Source organism: Chlamydotis macqueenii, chromosome 17 (genome assembly GCF_036417535.1).
Source record: "Chlamydotis macqueenii isolate bChlMac1 chromosome 17, bChlMac1.mat, whole genome shotgun sequence".
Taxonomy (NCBI): Eukaryota; Metazoa; Chordata; class Aves; order Otidiformes; family Otididae; genus Chlamydotis; species Chlamydotis macqueenii.
Window position 1 is genome coordinate 6,823,851 of NC_141572.1, and position 21,568 is coordinate 6,845,418.

At 48.5% G+C, this 21,568-nt stretch overlaps 1 protein-coding gene across 5 annotated transcripts in view; it reads left to right on the forward strand.

Moving 5' to 3' along the window:
* Positions 1–16,427, forward strand: part of ULK1 (unc-51 like autophagy activating kinase 1) — an 80,595-nt gene extending 64,168 nt beyond the window's left edge. For 4 of the 5 annotated variants that reach the window (XM_086761137.1, XM_086761140.1, XM_086761138.1 and 1 more), the window contains 10 exons: positions 64–326; positions 964–1,148; positions 1,978–2,093; positions 2,678–2,821; positions 5,380–5,567; positions 8,241–8,419; positions 8,564–8,682; positions 10,813–10,970; positions 11,186–11,321; positions 13,253–16,427. In XM_086761137.1, coding sequence (XP_086617263.1) covers positions 64–326; positions 964–1,148; positions 1,978–2,093; positions 2,678–2,821; positions 5,380–5,567; positions 8,241–8,419; positions 8,564–8,682; positions 10,813–10,970; positions 11,186–11,321; positions 13,253–13,308 — 1,544 coding nt within the window. In that variant the 3' untranslated portion in view covers positions 13,309–16,427. The remainder of the gene's footprint in view (positions 1–63; positions 327–963; positions 1,149–1,977; positions 2,094–2,677; positions 2,822–5,379; positions 5,568–8,240; positions 8,420–8,563; positions 8,683–10,812; positions 10,971–11,185; positions 11,322–13,252) is intronic. The other variant, XM_086761141.1, reaches the window with a different exon arrangement.
* Positions 16,428–21,568: the final 5,141 nt, after the last annotated feature.

A 21,568-nucleotide genomic window follows, 5' to 3' on the forward strand; every position in this document is an offset into this window, starting at 1 on the left:
GGCTGGCTTTTTGTGTTAGAAGCAGAAAACGATGTGGTTTGTCGCTGTGTTTGGGCCCTCCAGGTTCCTTGGTGCCGGAACACTCTCCTCGAGGGATGGGCTCCCGGCTCCACAGCGCTCCCAACCTGTCGGATTTGCATTCCTGCAGGCAGAAGATAACCAAGCAGCACTCTGATCCTCTCGTTGCTCACTTAGGTCATACCCCAGTCAGCCAGCCACTGCAGATGCATGGCTTGCAGCACTGCCGGCAGCTCAGATCCTCACCGAAGCTGTCTGAGTTCATGCAGAGGAGCCCTTTGCCAACAATAATGGGCTCCCCTACAAAGGTACGTCAAGGAGTCTGCTTTTGAGTTTCTCACGGCTCGATCTTTTGGGTTATTTGGGGGTGAAGCACTGCATGATCAGATAACTCTGACCTGGATTTGTCACCGCTTGTTCGCTTTTCTTCAAGGGCTGTTCAGTGATCTGTGTGAAACGGGGTGGTGTCCTAGTTCTTAGTGGACAGATCTCACTTGGCAGCAGCGTTCACCATCTGAGCAGGGTCCAGCGTTTTAAATGAAAAGGATCTGCCCAGATTAGGCAGAAGCGCGTTAGTGAACTGCGGTGCCTGGGCTGGTTTGCACGCAGTGACTCGGCTTGTGACAGAAGCGTACGTGCGGTAGGAATCCCCAGCAGAGACGGCAGACGGTTAAGCAGGTGACAGCCCTGGTGTCTCATGCGGAGCTGGCACTGTGACAGCATTTTCTTTGTGCTTGTGTCAGGCTGCTACGAATCTTCAGCAGAGTTTGTTGTCCTTTCATTTTAGTCTTTCTAGGACAAGTAACTGCATGGGGTGGGATTCTGACCTCTTTATTTCATGCAGGTTGTTAAGCACAGGATTTAATTTTGATTAAGAAATGAGGTGAGAGGAACCTTCATCCTTTGTTTTAAAGATAGATCTCTGTTTTTTTCTGTTCTTTTCAGGCTGTGTCCCCGTTTGAGTTTCCCAAAACCCCGAGTTCCCAGAATCTCCTCACCCTCTTGGCCCATCAGGGGGTCATGATGACTCCAACACGGAACAAGACCTTGCCAGATCTGAAGGAGATGGGTCATTTCCACTGCCAGCAAACTGGCTTGGGATTGAGGCCTGTGGAAGAGATCAAGGGCAGGTGAGCTATAATCTGCTTTATACAGTGGTGCTTTGTTCCCTAATACAGGGCAAATGGGGCAAATTTCATAACCCCAGCTAACACTGAAGTTGTAATTTAGCATCTGTAAATATTCTGTAGTAATCTGCTAGCGCTCTTGGGTTGCAAGCAGATGTGATGCAGATTTTGAAGTCTTCCCCTAGAGGGGCAGGCCATGGCCTAGATTTTATAAAATGAGAGATTGTCTGCAGCTTCACACTGTGCTTAGTGTCCAGGGTTCCATCAAGTGGGGATGTGGGATTTTTTAATTAGACCAGATTCCCCGCAATCATGCAGACGCGTGCCTTGTTCTTTGTGGAGTCTGTGTCTGTCATGGATGAGAGGGTGTTGTGGGTGTTCCTTGTCTCTCAAACAGTGGGCACTGGTCTTCAGACCAGAGATCTGTTTGAAACCCATGTGCTGGCTGTCGTGAGCATTGCAGGATACAAAGTCACTCCGCCGTTAAGTTTTTCTTACATGCTTCTCTGCAGACTGCAGCTTTCTCCAGCGATCTGGAGGAGTCCTCTGATACTAATCTCTGTATCTTCCATCAAAGAAAACTTGTGTTGTAATAGTGCTGTAGTCAGTACTTGCATTCCTGCAGTTAGTCACAATCATTGTATGCTTTCTGCAAGTAGCAGGAGGTGCTTCAGATGCTTTGTTGAAAGAGGAAGAGTGGTTATTTCAGCTCCAGACTGTGCTGTGTAGCATTAAGTGGTTGTGGACCAGGAGTAGCACAAACCAGAGTGGAAGTCAGCTGAAACCTTGCACTTGGTGACTTTCTGCATCATTTTGTCTGTCCTCTGTTTAGATCTCTGAGCACAGGCAGGCTCACTGACCTGCTTCTGAAAGCGGCCTTTGGACCACAGGTCTCAGAAGCTGGCAGCAACGACAGCCTGAACAATGAGAAGCCAATGGAAATTGCAGGTAGGTGGGGAGGCCAGGCAGATCTGGCAGGATGTCCTGGGCTGGGCTGGGGCAAACAGTTTGCCTGCGTACCCTCTACAAATGGGAGGCTGCTTTTCTGGTGGCTTTTGGCAAAGGAAGTGACTGCCGTGTGTGAGGAGTGTAATGGTGTTTGCTTTCTTTTCTGGAGCGCTCGAAGGTCTGTGGGCTGCGCGTGGTGTGTAATTGCTGACTAGTGGTGTGATTTTTGTAGGCAGGGCTTCCTCTTTTGGCCTCTTCTGAATGTGATAACATGTGGAAGTGGGGACTTTCTGCCAGGCGGTTCGAATATGAATGGCTCTGCAAGGGTGGGTCTTCCTGGGCTTGCAGGTGGGGAAGCGAGGAGGGGAGAACAGCTGCAGCAATGCCTAACGCTGCCCAGGCTTGTGTCTTGTAGTCCACGCCAGCCAGGCTCCGGGGATGCCTCCAAAGGGAGCGCTGGCCTGTGCTGGTAACCACTGTCTCTCAAGAGAGTCTGCAGGAACACAAAACCGCTGGGTGAGGCACACCATGCTCTGAGTAACTTTCCTGTAATGCCAGTCTGCACCTTTCAACTGTCTCCCCAGCTCCCTCAGGTGCTTACGGAGGGACCCTGCACTCTGGTGCCCGGGCTGGGGGCTCTGCTAGCCCATCCCCAGTGATTTTTACTGTCGGATCCCCTCCCAGTGGAACCACTCCCCCACAGACCACGAGGACCAGGATGTTTTCAGGTAAAGGGCTGATACCTACCTGCCTGTTCCAGTGGGAATCCCTGGGGGCAGAGCAATGTGTTGAATTCCTTGCTGCTGAGCGCTGGTGGTGGCAGAGGGCTGCTCAGAGCACAGTCCGTAGAGCTCAGCTGGTCTGAACGCCTTTGAGGTTCTCGTGCTGTCTCCTGCCAACCCCAGGTTTTCCTGATAACTGTTTGCACTGGCACACGGACTGATGCCAGATAGTGGTTTTCCAGTACTGGAAGAGATGGGCAAACTTCTTTTTCTTCATTGCTATCTGCTTCAGGAATAATGCTGCAGCTGTTCATAGACCCACTGTTGCTGACAGGTCAAGAAACACAGAGACTGTGTTGTGTTCTGATCCTTTTCCCCGTGGGTTTTGGATGAGCTATAAAAGACGAGCGTGACCGTCCGTGCCCAACAGTCTCAGTGCATGAGTACCGTTAGGAAAGGGCCAGGATGGCTCTGTATATACAAAATTATTAGTGGTGTTAACTTACGCTCAGAGCTGCTTAAGTAGGAAACGGGGAAATGCACTCCTGCTTGACAGATACTTCTTGAAAGGTGCCAGTGCTCTGGCCTCATCAGCCAACAGTTGAGGCTGTGGTAATTGGCCCTTTTGGGATAGTGTGTCTGGGAGCTGGAGTCTATGTTCAGCTTCAGAAAATATTTGGACACTTTTATTTGCATTTTTGGCTTGTTTGGGTTCTCATCTTGGCTCTTCCTCATCTGAATGTAGTCGACTCTGTTTTTCTTAATTACTGCAGGGAAGGTTTGGATGTAGCCATGAATAAGCTGCTTGACTGGGACAGGGGGACATACGGGCTCAATTCCTGGGTATGGCTTGCATTTCCATCATTACTAAAACCACTCACATCCTTGATTGTCTGGAAAGTTGGGACCATAATCCTTTCTTTGTCTCGTCTATTTGGAGAGTAAGCTCTGTAGGGCAGGGACTCTTAGAAAGTGTCTGATGGGCCTGTAGCACAATGGCGTTACTATCCTGGCCACAGCTTCTAGCTACTACTGAAATGTTATGAATAGAGAATGCAGACTTCCTATCTTGCTTTTGCAGGGATAATAGCAGTTTGGAAGCAGATCCAAGCACCGGTTTTTAGTGGGTTGATATTTGGATCCTTAAGGATCTGCCAAACAGTCCAGATCTCAGATGGGACACCTGGAAGAGAAAGCTGTTGAATAGTGAACCCACAACACGTACACAGCATTAGGTCAAGGCAATCAAAGCTGCTTGACAAGCTTTGTTTTTTAGGTCTGTGCAGTAACTCCTTATGTTACAGCTAGTGCACAAAGTACATGGTGAAAAGAGGAGCTTTGCAAGCTGAAACTCTGCACCCCAAGTGCTTGGACACGTCATGAGTAAGATCGCTTGACAGATACAAAGGCAGAGCCTTTTAATGAGTCATCATAACAATTTCTGCAAACAGCCTGTTGGAATTACAGAGTATCCAGAATATTATATTGTTGGATCTTTGTGAAAGATCTGGAAATACTCTGCTGGTCTTTGATGATCCACTTAGCTTTGAAGCGTAGCTGTCAGCTGGGATAGATCTCTGGGAGGAGAGGAGACTGTATGTCTCTGCAGATCAGTTGTGTGTTATACTGCTGAACCTTTGGAAGGTGGGGTGGGGCAGCAAGTTAAATTTGTGAGAAGAAGAAAAACATCTCCCTCCAAAGGATCAGCGACTGGATAATATTGCCTTGGTAGAATTAGCAGAGTATTGTAGCTGGGACTGGGATCCCCCCCATCAGACAGAATATATCCCTCTGTGGCAGTGTGTCAGGGGATAGGAAGCCCTCTGGAAGTGGTGAGACAGAAACTCATTTTGAAGTGTCCATCTTTTATATGCAATGTGCTCATAGAGTGGACTCAGTGGTCAAGAAGGGGAAAAGATGATGGTGAGGGAATTGTCTGATGGACACTGTACTTGCAGGATCTCCTGAATCCTGAGGTTAGGGTCTTGACTCAGCTGAAGTCACTTATCTCCTGTTTGTAAAGAGAAGGAAGCAGAAGTGCAGGGTGTGGAATGGAAAGTTCTCCTGGTTTGCATGTAAGTGGTTGATGTTTTAAACCCATGATAAAAACCTCATTTACCAGAAGTTCTCATTCAGTGATAGTGTAAAAGCTATGGAACCAGGGTTCAAACCATGCTAAACCATGATGGGGAAGTTGACTGTGGTGGTATATGATGAAAATCAGCCAAAGATATTGTGGCAAGATTCAGAAAGGGGTCTGGACAAAAAAGAAGAAGAAAAAAAAGAGTTGTTCTGAATTGTCTCTGTGAATGACAGACATTCTGGAAGGTGCATTAAATCCGCTTGAGCTTGTAAGCTGGTCTAGCTGAGTTGCTGAGGAGCTGATGTTGCGGAGTGGTTATTCTGCATCAAGAGTTCCCTACATCTTCCTCCAAAGTACCTGATGCTGGCTCCTATCAGATCCAGGGTCTTGGATCCTACAGAATTGTCCCCTCTTCTGGGCGAGGAATACCTGGCCTAATATTGATATCTTTAGTAATTTCTTTGCTTATTTTTCTTCTCAGTGGGGTCTTCCAGCTCTCTCAGTTCTGGAGGCTCATTCACCGGCCGGCACTTGGCAGTGGGAACTGGTGGGGATGTGGTGGAAGGCCCCTCAAGTTTCCGGTACGCTTTTGCTGATCCGATCACCGCCAACCTGGAAGGTGCTGTTACGTTTGAGGCACCAGAGTTGCCGGAAGAGACGTTGATGGAGGTGGGTGTATCCCAAGGACCTGTTAGGGGCAAAGGACAGGGGAGAATAAAAGCAAAGTAAATCCAGAGAGATGATTCCATGTTTGGAAGCAACCTCCTGGGCTGCAAAGATGGAGCAAGCTGGTTTTGAGAGAGCCAGGCCAGTGCAAGGCTGGGGAAGCCCAGGGCATATTTAGCGCGGTGACTTTTGAGCCTGCTACCAAGCTGTTTAGTCCATGAGACAGCTGGGGTTAAAATTCACCATTTCCAAAGCTGAAACAGCAGGTCTCTGATAAATGCTATATGCAAAGTTTCTGAAGAAAACCTGCGTATTTTGGGCCTTTTCCCTTTTAAAAGACTGAACATTAGCAATATCTGTCTGAGAGCATGAGTAGCTTCGCATATCAAGTGGGGGAGTCAGGCAGCGATACGGCTGCTGCTGAAAGGATCTGAAAAAAAGTAAAACTGATGCTTCTGTTACTGATGGGGGTGGGAGGACACCACGTTCTGCACCAGAACAGCTGAACCAGATTGTGGAGCTGAAAGGCTGCCAGGCTCCCCTTCTCTGCAGGCTGAAGCAGAGCAAATGCTTTTGTAGCTGAGATGGGTTTGAAATGTAGGTCAGGCTGCCCGTTTGCAGTGGAGGTGGGAGGCAGATTCAGCCACGGTTTCAGCTCTGTTCCTGATACCTCCTTGGGCTGTCTGGGACTGAGGAAATCACTTTATACCTGAATTTTGCTGGTGTTGCTAAAAAACCCCTAGATACCCACAGAGATATGCATGTGTTGTTTTTAGGATGTGGGTTTGCTCTTCTGGTTTTATTTAGCTTATTTTTTTTTTGTCAATTATGCACTGAATTGCATTTCTTTGCTTAATTACCTGCAGAGCCACAGGGTTAGGACTTCCAGTATTGATTTGATCGCAGCAGTAGTCCATTTAAGTGAGCATCCTACTTCTGTGAGGTCCCGGAACTGTGGGGCCCTGCCAGCTGCCACCACTTCAGACAGTGATCTGAAGAGAAATGTCCTAAGGAAGTATCAGCTTCATCTTGTTAATACGACTCTGTTCAGCTTCTCCTAGCTGTAATGAGTCATTTGGGTTCAGTCATCATTTCTACTGAGCACAGTAATCTGCATGTCACAAAACCTTCCTGACACCAAACCTTTACAGCATATTTTGAGATTCCTTTGTGCTCTGTAGAATTGGCCAGAATGCAGACCTGGCAGATTTTTTGATTTCTCCAAATATTTCAGGGCATTGCTATTTAAGCACCCCTATTTATCTTGAGCAGAGCTGTTGCATTCAGAGAGGTGATTCTGCCATCTTTTGAAAAAGTTTCTCTAGGTGCAGACAAGGCAAGTTGAATGTGAGGTTTAGTTTGTTTTGCATTGCTTTAGAGACACAAAACAGAAATGACTGTGGAAGGAAAGACTCTTGTGATGTCAAATGAGGCCACGAATGCCAGGATAATTAATAGAAGCTGACTGTACAAGCAGAGAGGAAGGACTGTGCACTGGTTAGAGATACCAGTTTCCTGCTCTGCCACAAACTTCTTGTATGACTTGGCAATTGCTTAATCTCCAAGTTCCTCCTCTGCTTTTAAAGAAAATAGAGGAAGATGGAGATAACACTTCCTTACCATACTGGACTGTCCAGGTAGCAAGATAGTGGGAGGAGAGATTCCCGTTTCAGATAGTCAAAGCTCCCCTAGCAGCCGAGTGCCTGAGCCAGTGGATCAAAAACAAAAGCTTGCAGCACTTGAATTTAGAAAAAAACCTCCATGCTTATGTAGGAAACATCCCTTTGAAACAACCCTTTGAAAGAACTGAGCCACTGAATATTTGAAGTTCTAGCAGGTTAGCCACTTCTCTACAGAGGGTATGAACAATGGAGTTGCATCTGATCCAGGCAGCAACTCATTTTGTAGGCTCACAAACATTCAATTTTTTCCACAAATACAAACTTCCCAAAAATGCTTGCAATAACTTAGGCAATGTACCTTCCCAGAAATGGGATAATCTAATCCCCTTTGATCTCTAATAGCAGAGGAAAAACTACTTTGAAGTGAACATAGCACTTGGTGTGAGAGGCTCTCTTCCCTGGCTAGCTGGACAGGAGTTGCAGATAAAAGGTTGTCCTTGCTGTCTCTTCAGAGGACCTCACCGGGAGGATGTAAAGACCAAGGGCTAAGGGAGGCCCAGGCTGTAGGGTGGGTCACGCTGCGTTGGCAGTTTTCTGTGGCGTAAGCGGTTGTCGCTCTCATGAAATCCACACCCGCTTTACGTTTTGTATCAGCGTTGTTGTGGTGGGGACCAGAGCTGGGCCTGTGGTGCAGATGGTCTCTCCCCCTTTCTGGCTGGCTTCTGAAAGAGTCCCACAGAGCTGGGATGCACTTTGGGAAGGGGGCATGTAATTTTGCAGCAGGTCTCAGCAGCTTCTCCAGGGAGCTGCCTGGAAATTTCTGGCCTGGGGCTGTCACTTGCTGCTGTTACTGTGGAGGAGGAACTGGTGCAGTGTGCAAGCTAGGGTCTGAGTTTGGCTGTCCCTGCCTAAAGCAGAGGTGTTGGGGGTGTTTTAGGCCCAGGTGTTAACTTCTGTAAGCTGGGATGAGTCCCTGGCAGAGCTCTAGGTGAGCAGCCCTCCCTGGCATGCCAGCTTTCCCTCTGTAACCCCCACCTTGGCCTCTCTTCAACAGCAAGAGCACACTGACATCCTGCGCAGCCTCCGCTTCACGCTGGCCTTTGTCCACTACGTGATGGAAATTGCCGCCCTTAAAGGCAGCTCCAGCGAGATGAGCAGTTCAGTGACATCTGAGTACCAGCTTCAGGAGAGCGTGGTGGCCGACCAGATCAGCCTGCTCAGCCGGGAGTGGAGGTAAGGACCGGGGAGAGAGCTGCCCAGCTCCCAAATCTTGTGTCACTCCCTCTCACCCCACATATCCTTAAGTACCAGAAGTCCTTTGGGACACTCACCACTGTCCCATCGATCAGTTTGCCTTGCAATGTGCTTTCTTTGCAGCTATGCAGAGCAGCTCGTGCTGTACCTGAAAGTAGCGGAGCTTCTGTCCTCAGGGCTGCAGATGGCCATAGAGCAGATCAAAGCGGGCAAGCTGTGCCTCTCCTCCACCGTCAAGCAAGGTAAGAGGCTGCTGGGCACACAGCGCGAAGGACTCGCCTGGAATGGAAATATTAGAAGTGTGGAGGGGGTTGAGCGAGCCTGAAGCCCCGCTCTCGTGCCCACAGAGTTAATTCTTACTGTCCTCTTGCACAGCCAGGTCTTTTTCATTCACACTGAGGGGAATGTTTCTCTCTTCATGTTGCCTTTGGGTCTCAAAACTCCTGCTCATGCCCCTGTGAAAATCTACAGCACTAATTAGCGAGAGGGGAATGTATCTTATCTGATTCTGTGTACACCTCTATCTCGGGTGCTTATTTTGTACTTGACATTAAGTCCAGCTTAATTACACAGTACATGTCCTAGGAGGTGCTTACTTGGCAGATGGAGACCTGTCTTGGCAGTGATGATTTTTCAAGTGAAACAAAAACACAGGAAGTAAAATACTGGTAATGCCAGAGTCACTTCTTTGCTAGTGTTGCAGCCTTACATTTGCATCTGACTGGCTGGCTTGTGGTGTGAGCTGGCTGTGATTCAGTGATTCGAAAAAATATTTTTAAAACTCCCATTGTAATATTACTGAGGAAGCTTTTTGAAGCACTTGAAGTACTTGACCCATCAGCTGCCTTCCCCAAGAGCTTGGTCTTTGAAAGTACTCGTGCTGCCTTGGGATGGGGTGTGAAAAAATAGAAGTTAAATGCCATGAGCACACATACATTGCAGCAAGCAGCATAGAGCAAGATGCACAGGTTTAGCTACACATCTTCCACGTGTTCAGGCTAACAGGAAAGTTGTTGTAACCCAAATAAGTTATTCCTTTCCAGGGCAGATTGCAACTTCTTAGATTTGTAGTGTAATTGGCCCTTCAGTATGTGGGAATTGGGCAAGGCTGTCTTTGCTTGTTTCTTTCCCCACAACATACTGCTCCTTTGAGGCTTTTCAGGGCAAAGTGAGGACACGAGGGTTTTAAAGGTACTTGTGTCCCATGTATATGGAAAAAGTGGGGAAGCACGACGATGTTGCCCTTGGGCAGTGTGTCCCAGGCAGGGTCCGTACCCACAGCAGTCCTCTTTCTCCTCATAATTTGGGCACAGCTTGGAGCTCTGATTGAATTCCATGGAGGAGAATATCGCTCTATTTGTGTGTTGTTTTGGTTTTTAAATAGTCTCTCCTGAATCTCTTCTCATGGAGTTTTTCATTTCACCCTCCTGCTGTCAGCCGCAAGCTTTGGGGTTCCCACCCCCTCTCAGATTCCTTCTGAGAGGGGTGATCAGACAGTCTGACCCTGACAGGGTTACGGTTTTGTGCCTCAGTCCTTTTCTCTGATGAAGAGTTACAGCAGCCTTTCTTCCTAGAGGCAGTCTCTTCTCTGTCTGTCTGCTCTCTTATCTCTGCCTGGGAAGGCTGGATGTAGTCACAAGGCTTGGCTGTCCTGTGAAGTTGCCCCTCTGCGTCATAGCTGAGAGAGACTGGTTCACGGTATGGGTTAATTTGCCTCCTCCAGGAGCAAATCGTGCAGCACGGGTATTTTCAAGCATGCACACAGCAGTTAATACTCATCAGATGTTGGTGGGAGTTTGTATTCAGTACTTTGCGTGGATCATGTGGCTAAACCACCACACTTTCACAGGCATCAGTGTCTTTTTTTTTTTTTTTTTTTTTTTTTTTTTTCTGGGACAGCAAGCAGAGTCCCAACAGAGAAGTTCCCTTGCTTAGTCAGTGCTGCTCATCCACACTCAGCTCTGACAGCTACCACATGCAAGTCACGTACGTCTTTACGGCACGTCATCACCCATCAGGTAGCAGAAGCTTTGTACTTGGTATGTCTGTTGCTTCTGGTGGTATGAGAGACATGCCTGGTGCAAAGTGCTCTCTGCAGTGTGGCAGCTGAAGGAAACAAAAATAGACCTGGCCTCAGGTGAACCTAGGCATATGTGGAGGCATTGGCACGTGCAGGCTTATAACTGGTGAAGGTGACAGAGGAAAGGAAAAAGACCCTGTTGGTGCAGCAAGTACTTTCCTGCCAGTCTGTCTTTGGCTTTAACATAACCCCGTTGTCTTGCAGTTACTCATTTGGGGTCCTGTGCATGAAGATTGGGAGGCACAGGGAGAGCTGGAAGTAGCGCCTAAAACATTTCTTTCCTTTACTCTAGTTGTGAAGAAGCTGAATGAGCTTTATAAATCCAGTGTATCATCCTGCCACTGCCTCAACATGAGACTCCAGAGGTTCTTCCTGGACAAACAGAAACTCATGGATCGGATCAACAGCATCACTGCAGAGAAGCTCATCTTCAGCTATGCTGTGCAGATGGTAATAGCACAGGGGGCCTGGGAGCAGGGGTAGCACAGAGCCGGTGCTGGGCACCCACGGTTCCTGCCGGTGGCCTTAGCAGATGGATTTACTCACGATGCTTTGTGCAGCTTCTGGAGGCTGGGCGAGGGAGGTGTTCATGCAGCTGAGGGGCCATGTTGGGAAAGCTGGGACTGGTCTGGGAGTAACCTCTTGGTTGTTGTTGTTGCCTGCAGGTGCAATCTGCAGCCCTGGATGAGATGTTCCACCACAGAGAGGACTGCGCACAGAGGTACCACAAGGCTCTGCTGCTGATGGAGGGGCTCTTGAATATCATCACTGAACAGGGGGACATAGAAAACATCAGTAAATGTGAGAGTTCTGTGATTTTTTTTTTTTTTTTTTTTTTTTTTCTCAAAACTATGTTATGTTTTTCTAGCTACATGGGTCAGAAATTTCAGTACCCAGCATCCTTTTTCCCTTTGGCTACATCTTGGTGGACACAGCAGAGATCTCTTGGCTTGTTACAGCTCCTAGCAGACTGGCCTCCTGCTTTCCCAGCAGGAAAGTTGTTAAAAATGCAGGTCCCTGGTCTGAGCCATGTTATGAGAGCTTCTCATGCAGAGGAATTGCCAGGGCTTTCTTGGAGTTTTTGATGTGTGAAAGAACTTGCTGAAGGAAGTGGTTTGGCAACAGCAGAGGCCTGGGTTTGGTTTCCCGCCGGAACCATCCATCTGATTGCACAGAGCACTTGGGAACGTGAAACGGCAGCAACTGTCGAGCAGGCAGGGCTGCACAGAGAGGGCTCCTTCCACCACATCTCCTGGAACAAGGCTGCTCGCCTGTCTGGTTCCCCAGGCCTGGCTGAGAAGGCAGCAGACAAATACTTTTCTCATCAGCAAGTGCTTGCTGTAGCAGTGAAAGCTGAACTTTTACCTGCTTGCTATTGTTTGGCTTCCTCTCCCAGGGACAGATGGACCCCTCTCTCTGCTGCCCCAAGCTGTCACCTCTCCCGCGCTCTCCCTTTGTTGGGAGGGGTGTTATTCGCCGCCGCTGCGGGCTCTGCAGCCAGCGCCTGTGGAGGGGAAAGGCCTGACCTCGCTGGCTCTGAGCACGCTTTCCTTGCCCTTCTGGCTGGGGTTTAGTCAGCTCTGTGGTCTCTCGGTGCGGGAGGTGGGCAGAGGGGCTGGGGGATGGCCATCATCTGTTAGAGCAGCTTGACTTGGCCTCGGCACTGCTCCGCCACAGCTAAACCAGCCAGCAGTCCCCGATGGCGTCAGCGTGGCTGAAGGGAAGGGCCGCAGCTGGCAAACTGTGCCCTCTCCTCTGCTAGCCACCAAATGCCTTTCTTGGGCCGGCGTCCAGAGTGCTGCCAGGCTGCTCCAGCTCCCTGTGCAGGCAGAGCTCTCGGGTAGGTAACGAGAGAAGAGGTTTCTGGCTCGCGGGCAATCAGTTGGTTAATTATCACCAGCCTTCACAGGTGGCTGGAGGCTCGCTGAAGGAGAGCAAACGGAGACTGGCAGGTGGTGGGTGGTACTGGAGGGCCAGGTGAATAGGGAATACTAAGGAGTTTCTGTTGTATCATTTCTTACCAAACCTAAATCACATCTTTTGTCCAGAGGTACGGTTAATGCATCTAATAGATTTATTTTCCCAGTTGATATCTGGGTATTCCCTGTCTTGCCATATGTTCCAGCTTCCTGATGGAGCTGTTCTCTGGTAGGCTGTAGTGGGTATGCATTTCATTTCAGATCCTGAATCTATGATTACTTATATCTGAAAAGTAGAATGATTAATCTAGAAATGTAGCAAGTCTTCCTGTGAGAGGAATTAATTCCACTAAACATTTAGCTTTTGAGAGAGTCTTGGGCTCAGGCAGTGAGGATCTGGCACTGACTGTGCTGGGCTGGGCTCGGTCTCTCAGTTGCAGGTCAGGGCAAATGGCACTGGAGACCTTGGGCCATCTTGCCTCCTGGCAAAAGCCACCCCAGCAACTAAAAGTGAATAAATTGTTCCCAGCGGATGGCGGTTCTTGATACCTCTGTCAGAACTGCTGCTTCCTGGCTTTCGTTGTTAGATCTCTGACTATGCAACCCTTCGGCCTGTCCCTTCCCAGCATGGCATTTGGGGTCAGATCTTCACCCAGTCTAAATTGGTTCATGGTAACCATTCTCAAATGCTGAAGTTCTGCCTTTTTATATATATTTTTTAATTTTATTTTTAATCTCCAGTATGTTCCAGTAGTCTCTATATTGGCACGAAAATGAGAAGTTAATTTTGTTTCATTTTTTTTTCTCTCCCAGGTAAACTGTGCATTGAGCGCAGGCTGTCGGCTCTGCTGTCGGGGTTCTGCGCCTGATTTCAGTGTTGTTGTTCTTCACGCACCTCATCCCAGCTGATCCCTTTGTTTCCAACGGCCTGCTGCTGTGGTTGGCAACGATTTTGGCAGTCGGAGACTTGGAGGATGAACTGCTCAGTCTTCTGTATTTTGACATTTTGGGAAGACGTTCCACAGGCTCGGATTCCTCTGTGGGGAAGTGTGACTGCAGCAAGCAGAAATACTTCCCTGCCCAAAGGCCTGAGCGAAGACGTAGCCAATATGGAAAGGTTTCCCTCGTTGGCAGAGGGGGTGAAAGATAGAAATCTGCTTCTTCCCAGCACTTTGAAGGATAAGACTGCTGCCTATCCCTCTTGCTTAAGAACAGGGTATTCCAGTGCTGTGTCCATTGCAGGCAATGGATGTGCTGAAACTGCTGGCTTCAGTTGATGTTGGAGGGTGTCATTCAGAAATCAAGGCCAGTTTGTGTACTTTTCCCTATCCCAGCTGAGAGCCAGGCATCTTCAAGCTTCCTGGCAACCCGCGGCTCCCCTCCTTTCTCTCCTTTGTCCCTTCTCTAGGTGTTTCTGCCTTGCAGTGCTTACTGAATGGCAGAGAGGAGGGAGTTGGCTCCCTTCTGCCTGAGCGCTGCTGAAGTAGCTCCCACCTTCTACAGACTTACTGAGCAAGGCAGAGGACGCGCTGCTGCTGGGGAGGTTTGCATCTCCTGCGGCTGCCGTGCGGACTGCCTCTCTGCCTGGATGGGCAAGTGACACAGGGAAAGAGACTGCGCAGGAAACAGGAGGACGACAAAGTGTAATGCCCCTGTGTTTGTCAGAAGCCAAAATGAATCCGTTCCTCCCTTGGTCCCCAAGCTCAGCGGGATCAACATGAAAGACTCGGCCTGTCTGTACGTATCTGCCAGGAGGAAGCACTAGTGCTGTCCTGCTTTCAGCCGTTGGCTCAATATCCCCTTTCCTGGAGCCCTCATCCTACCCCAAACCGAAAACACTAGCTTTGTGAATCAAAGGAGCACTTTACACACTATGGGAACTTTGAGAAGTTGACTTTGCATCACACAACAACCCAGGAACATCACGACTGTTAGGAATGCCGTTCTTTTTATTCCTTTCCTTGCTTCCTGGTTGTTTTATTGCACTACGTGTGTGCGTATATTAATATGTATTCCAAAGGGTGAATATATATTGATATAGATATGATTTGTGTGTAACTGTACGTATTTAACTGTACTGTACCTTGTGAGTGTGAGGCAAAAAGCACTGCAGAGCCTGTGCTGTTCCTCCTCCACACCAGGCAAAGCTGACTTGCAGTCTGGCAGTACCAAGATTTGTTTTGTTTTGTTTTTTATTTAAGTGTTCTTTTAAGGACAGTCAATATAAAGCTCCGTGCTTTTTAAGAGCTGAAGAACAGGCGTTAAGAATCCTACACACTTACAATTGGAAATGCATTTTTTAAGAAGTTTTATTTGCTGCTTCATTTTTTTATAAAGAAATCTTGTAGTGTTCAGTTTCATGTTGAGCATTTCTTTTAAGGAGACTCCGTAGCCAATTGAGACTGCGGGTGCGAGTGGCTCGAGTTATGGTTGAGGCTTCGGATGCCGTGAGCATGTGTGTGAGAGGATAGCTGGCTGCCTGTCCGTCTGTCCGCGTGCGCGTGTGTGTCTTAATTTATCAGAGTCGTGGCAGTATTTTGTTAGCGCTGGGCAGAAAAGTATCTTTGAAAGCAACTTGAAACCTCAGGCTTTGTTTTTGGGGATCTAAAAATATTTTGCACATGGTGGTTAAGTCCTCATTGCTTTTTTTTTCTCTCAATATTGGCATGTTCAGTGTGATAACTTTACAAGGGTTTCAGGAGCAACTTAATTGAGTTTGGAGCTGGCATCAGCTTTGGCAACATGGGTGTTTCTGATCGCAGAGCAGGAATGCCAATAAAGAAATTTAAAAATATTTGATTGCCCCAACCAGGGAAGTTTAAGTGTGGCTTTCACAAATGCTTCAGTATTGGGCTGCTGTTAAATTGTATGTTCGCAGCCTGCTGCTTCTGTGGCTGTTTGTGCTTGTGCCTGGGGAAAAAAAAAAAAAAAATAGAAAAAAAAAAAAATAAAAACAACCAACCAACTATCCCCAGCCTGTGGCCAGAATGCTGAGGAGACCCAGACTGCTTCCGAAAGGGTTTTACCAGTTCTGCAAAGGGCTACGCTGCAGGCGGGAGGCAGCCTGAGAGCACGAAGCCAGGCCTGACTCTGCAATACAGACACCTGCTACGCACCCCGAGCCCCTCCGGCCGCCCCCGCGCTCCCCCCGCAGCCTCCTTGCCGAGGGGCAGCGCGGCCCGGGATCCGCGGCTGTGCCGCAGGTGTAACAGACCCTGCGCGTGGCAAGCTCAGCACTAACCTTCCAGCTGTACTTCATTACTTGAATGTATCAAAACTGTCCACATCCAGTGTACGCGAGTATATATTGCTCCAAAAAATCGTGGTTTACAGACCTTCAACCGATATCTAGATGTACGTGTTTGTGTATATACATGCAAGGGTGTGCGTGTCTGTGTGTGTACACCTGTAGATACACACACAAACACAAACGTGTATATATGTTTTCTCTCAATACTTGAAACTTAGCCACTGTGCTTGAATTGAAAAAAAAAAAACCCACAAAAAAAACCCCAAAAATGGGGGGGGGGGGGGAAGAAAAATCGGACAGGTGATTTATTTTGCCATCACTTTGACTTTATTTTTTATCTAACTGCATGTAGCGTGAAACCAACTTTTTTGGTGAAAAGTATTTATTGCTTTGTAGACAATAAGGTATGCAAAAAAAAAAAAGGAAAAAAAAAGAGAAAACACCCCAAAAACCAAACCCCCAACAATTGTTGAAGTTGCTAGTGTAGTCCACCTGCTGTTGTCATGGCTTTGTTACTGTCGCAGCGTTTGTGTGTAGTGTCTTTAATAGATTTCAAGAAACCTCAGTCTAATAAACACGTACCTTCAGGTTTGTGAGAGCGTATGATGATGTTCTTTATAAGGTAATGCTTGATACTTCGTCAACATTTTTTTATTTGTGTTTTGTGTGACTTTTTTTTTTTTGGCTTTAAATTGTACAACACCAATTTAAGAAAATAAAATTGATTTGAAATTGTTAGTGGCCTGTTTCCAGTACTTCATCATGTCAGGTAGTGCCGTATCCGAGTCAGGTATTTATGGGTTTGGTTCCAGCTGTGACTTTCAGCCGAAAAAGTGCTGTTACCCGCTTTTCACAGAGGGTGGCGAATGGGACAGAACAAGCTGTGTTGCCTAACGCCACACGTGAAGCCTTGGAAGTTGGAGAAGTGGGAGCTGTAATCACTGGCTCATCCATCCTCGTTACCTGGCTACGCTCTCCTCCTGCTGCGGTTAGGAGCTGTCATGAGAGCAGACCCCTTCCCATCCAGGCAGATGTTTAAATTTTGCCCATGTTTCAGTATTTGCAAGATCAGCCCGTCAGAGCTGTTTGTTACTCGGCGCTGCAGCATGAAGCGCGCTGGAGCTGGGGTGTCTGCTGCCCGTGTGGGAGGGTGAGGACCGAGTGTTGGTTCATGGTGGTGCTTTTCTGAGTCCTAATCATTGCACATTATTGTAAACTCTAACTTTTTTTAATCAATAGAGTCAGAAAGCTTGTTGCTGTACAAAACAGATACTTGAAGTGTGAGTATAGGAGTAAGATTTTGGTGTTTTTAATGAAGATTAAATATTTTTCTGCTATTTCTGTGCTCATCGCAGTTGGTTATTTGAACAGAGCGGCACATGGCTTACTTTTCTCTTGCCCACCTAGCTGTGCAAAGTCACTGAACATGGCAGAAAGTGCAAGGAGGATGCTGTGAGCGTTGATCCTGACTTCGAGTGCAAGACAGCAGTTGTAATCCCTGCTCTGTCTGAACCTGAATACTCTGACAAAAAGCTAAGCTCTGCGTCTGGGCCGTGAGAGAGGTCCTGAATTCATGAGTCCAGTCCTTCCACTCTTACAGAAAGTTAAGCCACAGAGGTGCAAACTTTCAGGAGCCAAATGGCATCATTCCACCAAACATTTCCCAAAAGTCTGCTTGCTGGACCACGCATGTTATTGTTGGCTGTGAGCATCCCTGGGGAGTGTCCTGCCCGCTAGCCCCTGTGTGACTCAGCATCACCCCATTCAGTTCCTGGACTGTATTGTGCTGTTGTAAGAAAAGACCTTATTTCAAAATCTTAATTTACCATGAGCTGGAATTGTTTTTTCTTGCTTAGCCCTATTTATAACTTCTGTTTCCTGCCTCTGGCTTTCCCACCATGGGGAGTTGGACTCCACGTGTTCGCTGCGTGAGAACGGTCCTGCCTGGAAACACGGGGCTCTGCTCGCTTGTCATTTACGCTGACTCACGCGCAGGGAGAGTCCATTCCTTTTCCCTGCGGAGCTGCCCCACGCTGCAGTGGCAGCAGCGTCGGAGACAACTCTGAGAAGTTGCACTTCAATGTGGTGAAAACATTGCGGTGGTCCAACCCAGGCAAGACTCTATGGCAGCCCTTGGAAAGCTGGTCAGATCTAAATAAACATGAATGCTGATGTGGCTTAAAGTCTGGCAGCTCAGCACACTTGGATCTTTGTTTTGGGGGTGGGGGGGAGGTTGTGGGGGTTTTTTTTGCTTGTTTTTTAAACATGTAAAGCCCCCTTTTGTGGAAAAACCTTGTATGTGTTTGTTTCCTGCGGCATGGGATTGTGGAAAAGAACATGTACATACAAGTTTCCCATGCTGTGAGGGTAAGTGAAGAAGTTTCTTTAGAAGCTGCCTGTGAAGAATTTTAAGGGTTCAGGTGGAAACCCTGTGGCCAAATGAAAGATGGGCCACTGTGTGTCACGTGCCCGTGTGGACAGAGAACACTGCTGAACCCGTGGGACTCTTTCATAGGCAGCAGAGCAAAGGGGGAAAGTGCTAGCTAGGAAGACTTAAACAACAGAAATAAACAGTCTCTTCTAAAAGCTCTAAACCACGGGGCCTGGACAGTTCAAAAGCACCAGTGAAAACTGCACAACTTTCTAGATGTTTATTGTGACGTTACACTGCTGTTGACTCTAGGAGAAAACAAACCCGAGCCATTCTTCCAGGGTATTTGGCTCAGATTCCACATTTTATATTTAGTTGTTGGTAAGTACGTCAGCAGAACCGTGCTCATTCAGCTCTGAAAGATCAGAGGTGGTTTAGTGACATCAAGGAAGTAGAAATGAGTGGGTGTGTGTTGAACCAAAGCAATACAAAGATCAAATATTCCGCTTCTAGTTGCCAGCTCTTGTAAAGCTGTATTTCACGAGGAGTTAACTCCTTCACAGCACATTTTAGTTCCATGGTGTTTGACTTGACATGGAACTTGAGCTGGTCCCGCTCACCTGAGCAGGGTGAGTGTCCCGGGAAGTCGTGACAGCTACAGGGTTTTTGCTGAAGGAGGGGAAGGGCTGCGCGGCAGGGAGGCAACACGCTACCACAGCTCTGCAGGGCGGGAGCTAACGCTCTCCTGACAAGTCCTAGCGGTTGGGTTTATTTAAATTTATTACCATAAATATAGCGCTAATGACGGGTGCCATTCCCTGGACGAGGAATGGCACGTAGTGCGGGGATACAAACTTCCACGGGACATTTCTGTTCTAAAAGCAGCGTTTTTAGGGACAATAGAGTCAGAACCGCTCTGCCTCCTGGGAGCTGAAACCTGGCAGGGGATTTGAATGCTTTCAGGAAACGTTAAATACTGTATTTCTACGAATGGGCTTAAGCAAATAATATCAAACGGGTTTCTTCCCTTGCTCTGGACCGAGGGTAACCCACTTTCCAAATGTTCACAGTTGTCCTTCCTGAGCCCTCACTGAGACCCAGATGCTGTATTGGAGAGCCATGGGAGCTGGACTCAGCCACTGCTCGTGTTGTTAAACACGCCCAGCTGTGTCTGCAGGTCAGATCCAAAGCCCTGGAAAAGTCATTCCCAGTTCTGCTGTGCATGAGGCAACGTGCCACAGACCTACGGCACACGGGGTTCGTGGCTTCGGCTTCTCCTCAGCACCTGCTGTGCGTGAGCGTTTGCTAGCAGGGGCAGAGGGATCATTAATACACCGTGCCAGGGAATTGCACGCCTGCTAGGATTCCTGCTGCAGGTAACCTTGAAACACTTACAAATGAATTGTTGCTAAACTTCTCACAATTCAGACCTTGTTTTAGGCAGTCGAGTCACTTCCAATGAGAAGGGACTGGCCTGCGCTACGCTGGGAGCACCTGGTGGAGGAAGAACGCCTGACTTGGTCGCAAACAGGAACATTGTCCACAGCTGAAAGAGTTTCCAGTGCCTTTGCCTTCTGTTCTTCTGTGTGCTGGTTTCCAGCTAACAGGAAGCTGCAGATGAAGGTACTCCTCATCCCTTCTAGAGCAGCAGAGTCTCCACGGAGGTAAATTGCAATGTTATTGCAGAGGTTATTTGTCTAAATGAGAAAAAATTGTCTCCCCAGATTTGCTTTGGATTTACTTTCCCAGCACTGCAGTGAAGATGCTTCCACCGTGGCTCTCTGGGCTCACTGCGCTGCCCACCCCTAATCTCGTTAGTCAATTCAGCAGGTTTTTTTCTTCCCTTTAGTAAAAAACAATTTGAAGACAGTGTCCTTCAAAACACAGTGTTCCTTCAGAGCTTTTTAAAATCGATTAAAAAGAAATTATATTTCTATGAAAACGCAAAGAAAATCCTCTTGAAAGAAATCTGTCCTTTTCCAAAGCCGGGGAGGGGGACGAGAAAGCTGCCGGAGTCAGGTCAGGGCCGTGCGGGGCCGGGGGGAGCAGCCTCGCCTCGCCGCATCCCTCGGGAAGGGGCAGCGAGCCGGCGGCGCGGGAGCAGCGGGAATTCCGCGGAGGAGCGGCGGCCGGTGCAGCCAGAGCCCCACCTGCAGGCGGCCGCCGCCCGGGCACCGGGGAGCGGGGCTGGGAGCGGCCCCCCCGCCCCCGGCCGAACGGGGCCGCGGCCCTGGTGAGCAGCGTGGGCCGGCGAGGGAGGGGTGCAGCCAGCAACGGCCCCAGAGAAGCCTTGAAGGACCCCGTGAGCGCTCTTACAAAGCCATTTCCAGTGAGGACTGGTACCGAAGTCATCATGAAAACGAAATTAATGCACCTCAAGTCGTGGCAATCCTCGAGCCCCCGTCCTGCGGCTATTTGGCTCCCCGTGCCGGCTCGCTGCTCACCAAAGGCGTAACTGTCCGTGAGTCCCCAGATGCACGTGTCCCTAGAAAGCTTTTTTTACGAGGCTGATTTCACTGCTGAGTAAACTTGATGGCAGCACTCGCCGTTAAGGCCAGGCAGACGTGCCATTCAATGTACTTCCATTTTATCGGCCCTGCTAAACACATACGCAACGTTCTGCTCCTCACATAAACAGCAGGGAACTTCGTGAATTGTTTGCACTGATTCCGATTTAATCCTGGGTATGTGTGAGAGAGGAATGAAACCGTGTGTTAATTTAATTCCTGAAGAGGCTGGGTGCTTGCTGTGCATTGCAAATCAAATCCAAGCAAGTGTGCTGTCTTTGCAGCCCACGCATGGTGAGCTGCAGTTGGACCTTCTGCTCCACGCTGGAGACCGCAGCCGTGTCTCTGCCGCCTTTTCACTTGAGCCACGCGCCCCCGAGGGGCTGCCCTCCCCTCCGGCAAGTCACTTCCATTTCTCCTTGCCTTTGGTAGCTACCTGTTAAAGATAAAATAGATAAATTAAACAGAAAGAGGCAGCACGTGCCATGGCAGGTTGAGAGCGGAGCTTGTGCTGCCTGGTTTGAAGCCCCTTTGCTGCTCTCGGAATGGGTGAGGGGCTGGGACACCAAAGCTTTTCCCTCCTGGAGATATCCATTATCCATCTAAGCCCTTCTCCTGTCCCACCGCTGTTTTTCCATATGGGTTGGGGCCTCCTTCCCTCTCCCAGATTTAGCTGAAATGAGCCAAATTCAGAAATCACGGCAGGGAGGGAGGAGGAAGCGATGGTGGTGGGCAGACAAGCAGCACGATTGCATAAGCTTCACCTCCTAAGAAAATAAGGCAAAAAAAAAAGACTCAGACACCCTGGTCGAAGTGATAGAGAAATTTGTATTCCTGTTTCCCTTGGCAGCAGTGCTGCACTGTGACAGGCCATCTTTTATCACTTCTCTAAACAAACTGCAGCTGGGACCGTGTGATAAATCTTCCCCCTGCCCGGTGCCGCTACTGAAATAACTCAGAAGTGTCAGTTCAAAAAAGGACGCGCTGCATTTCTTCCCCTT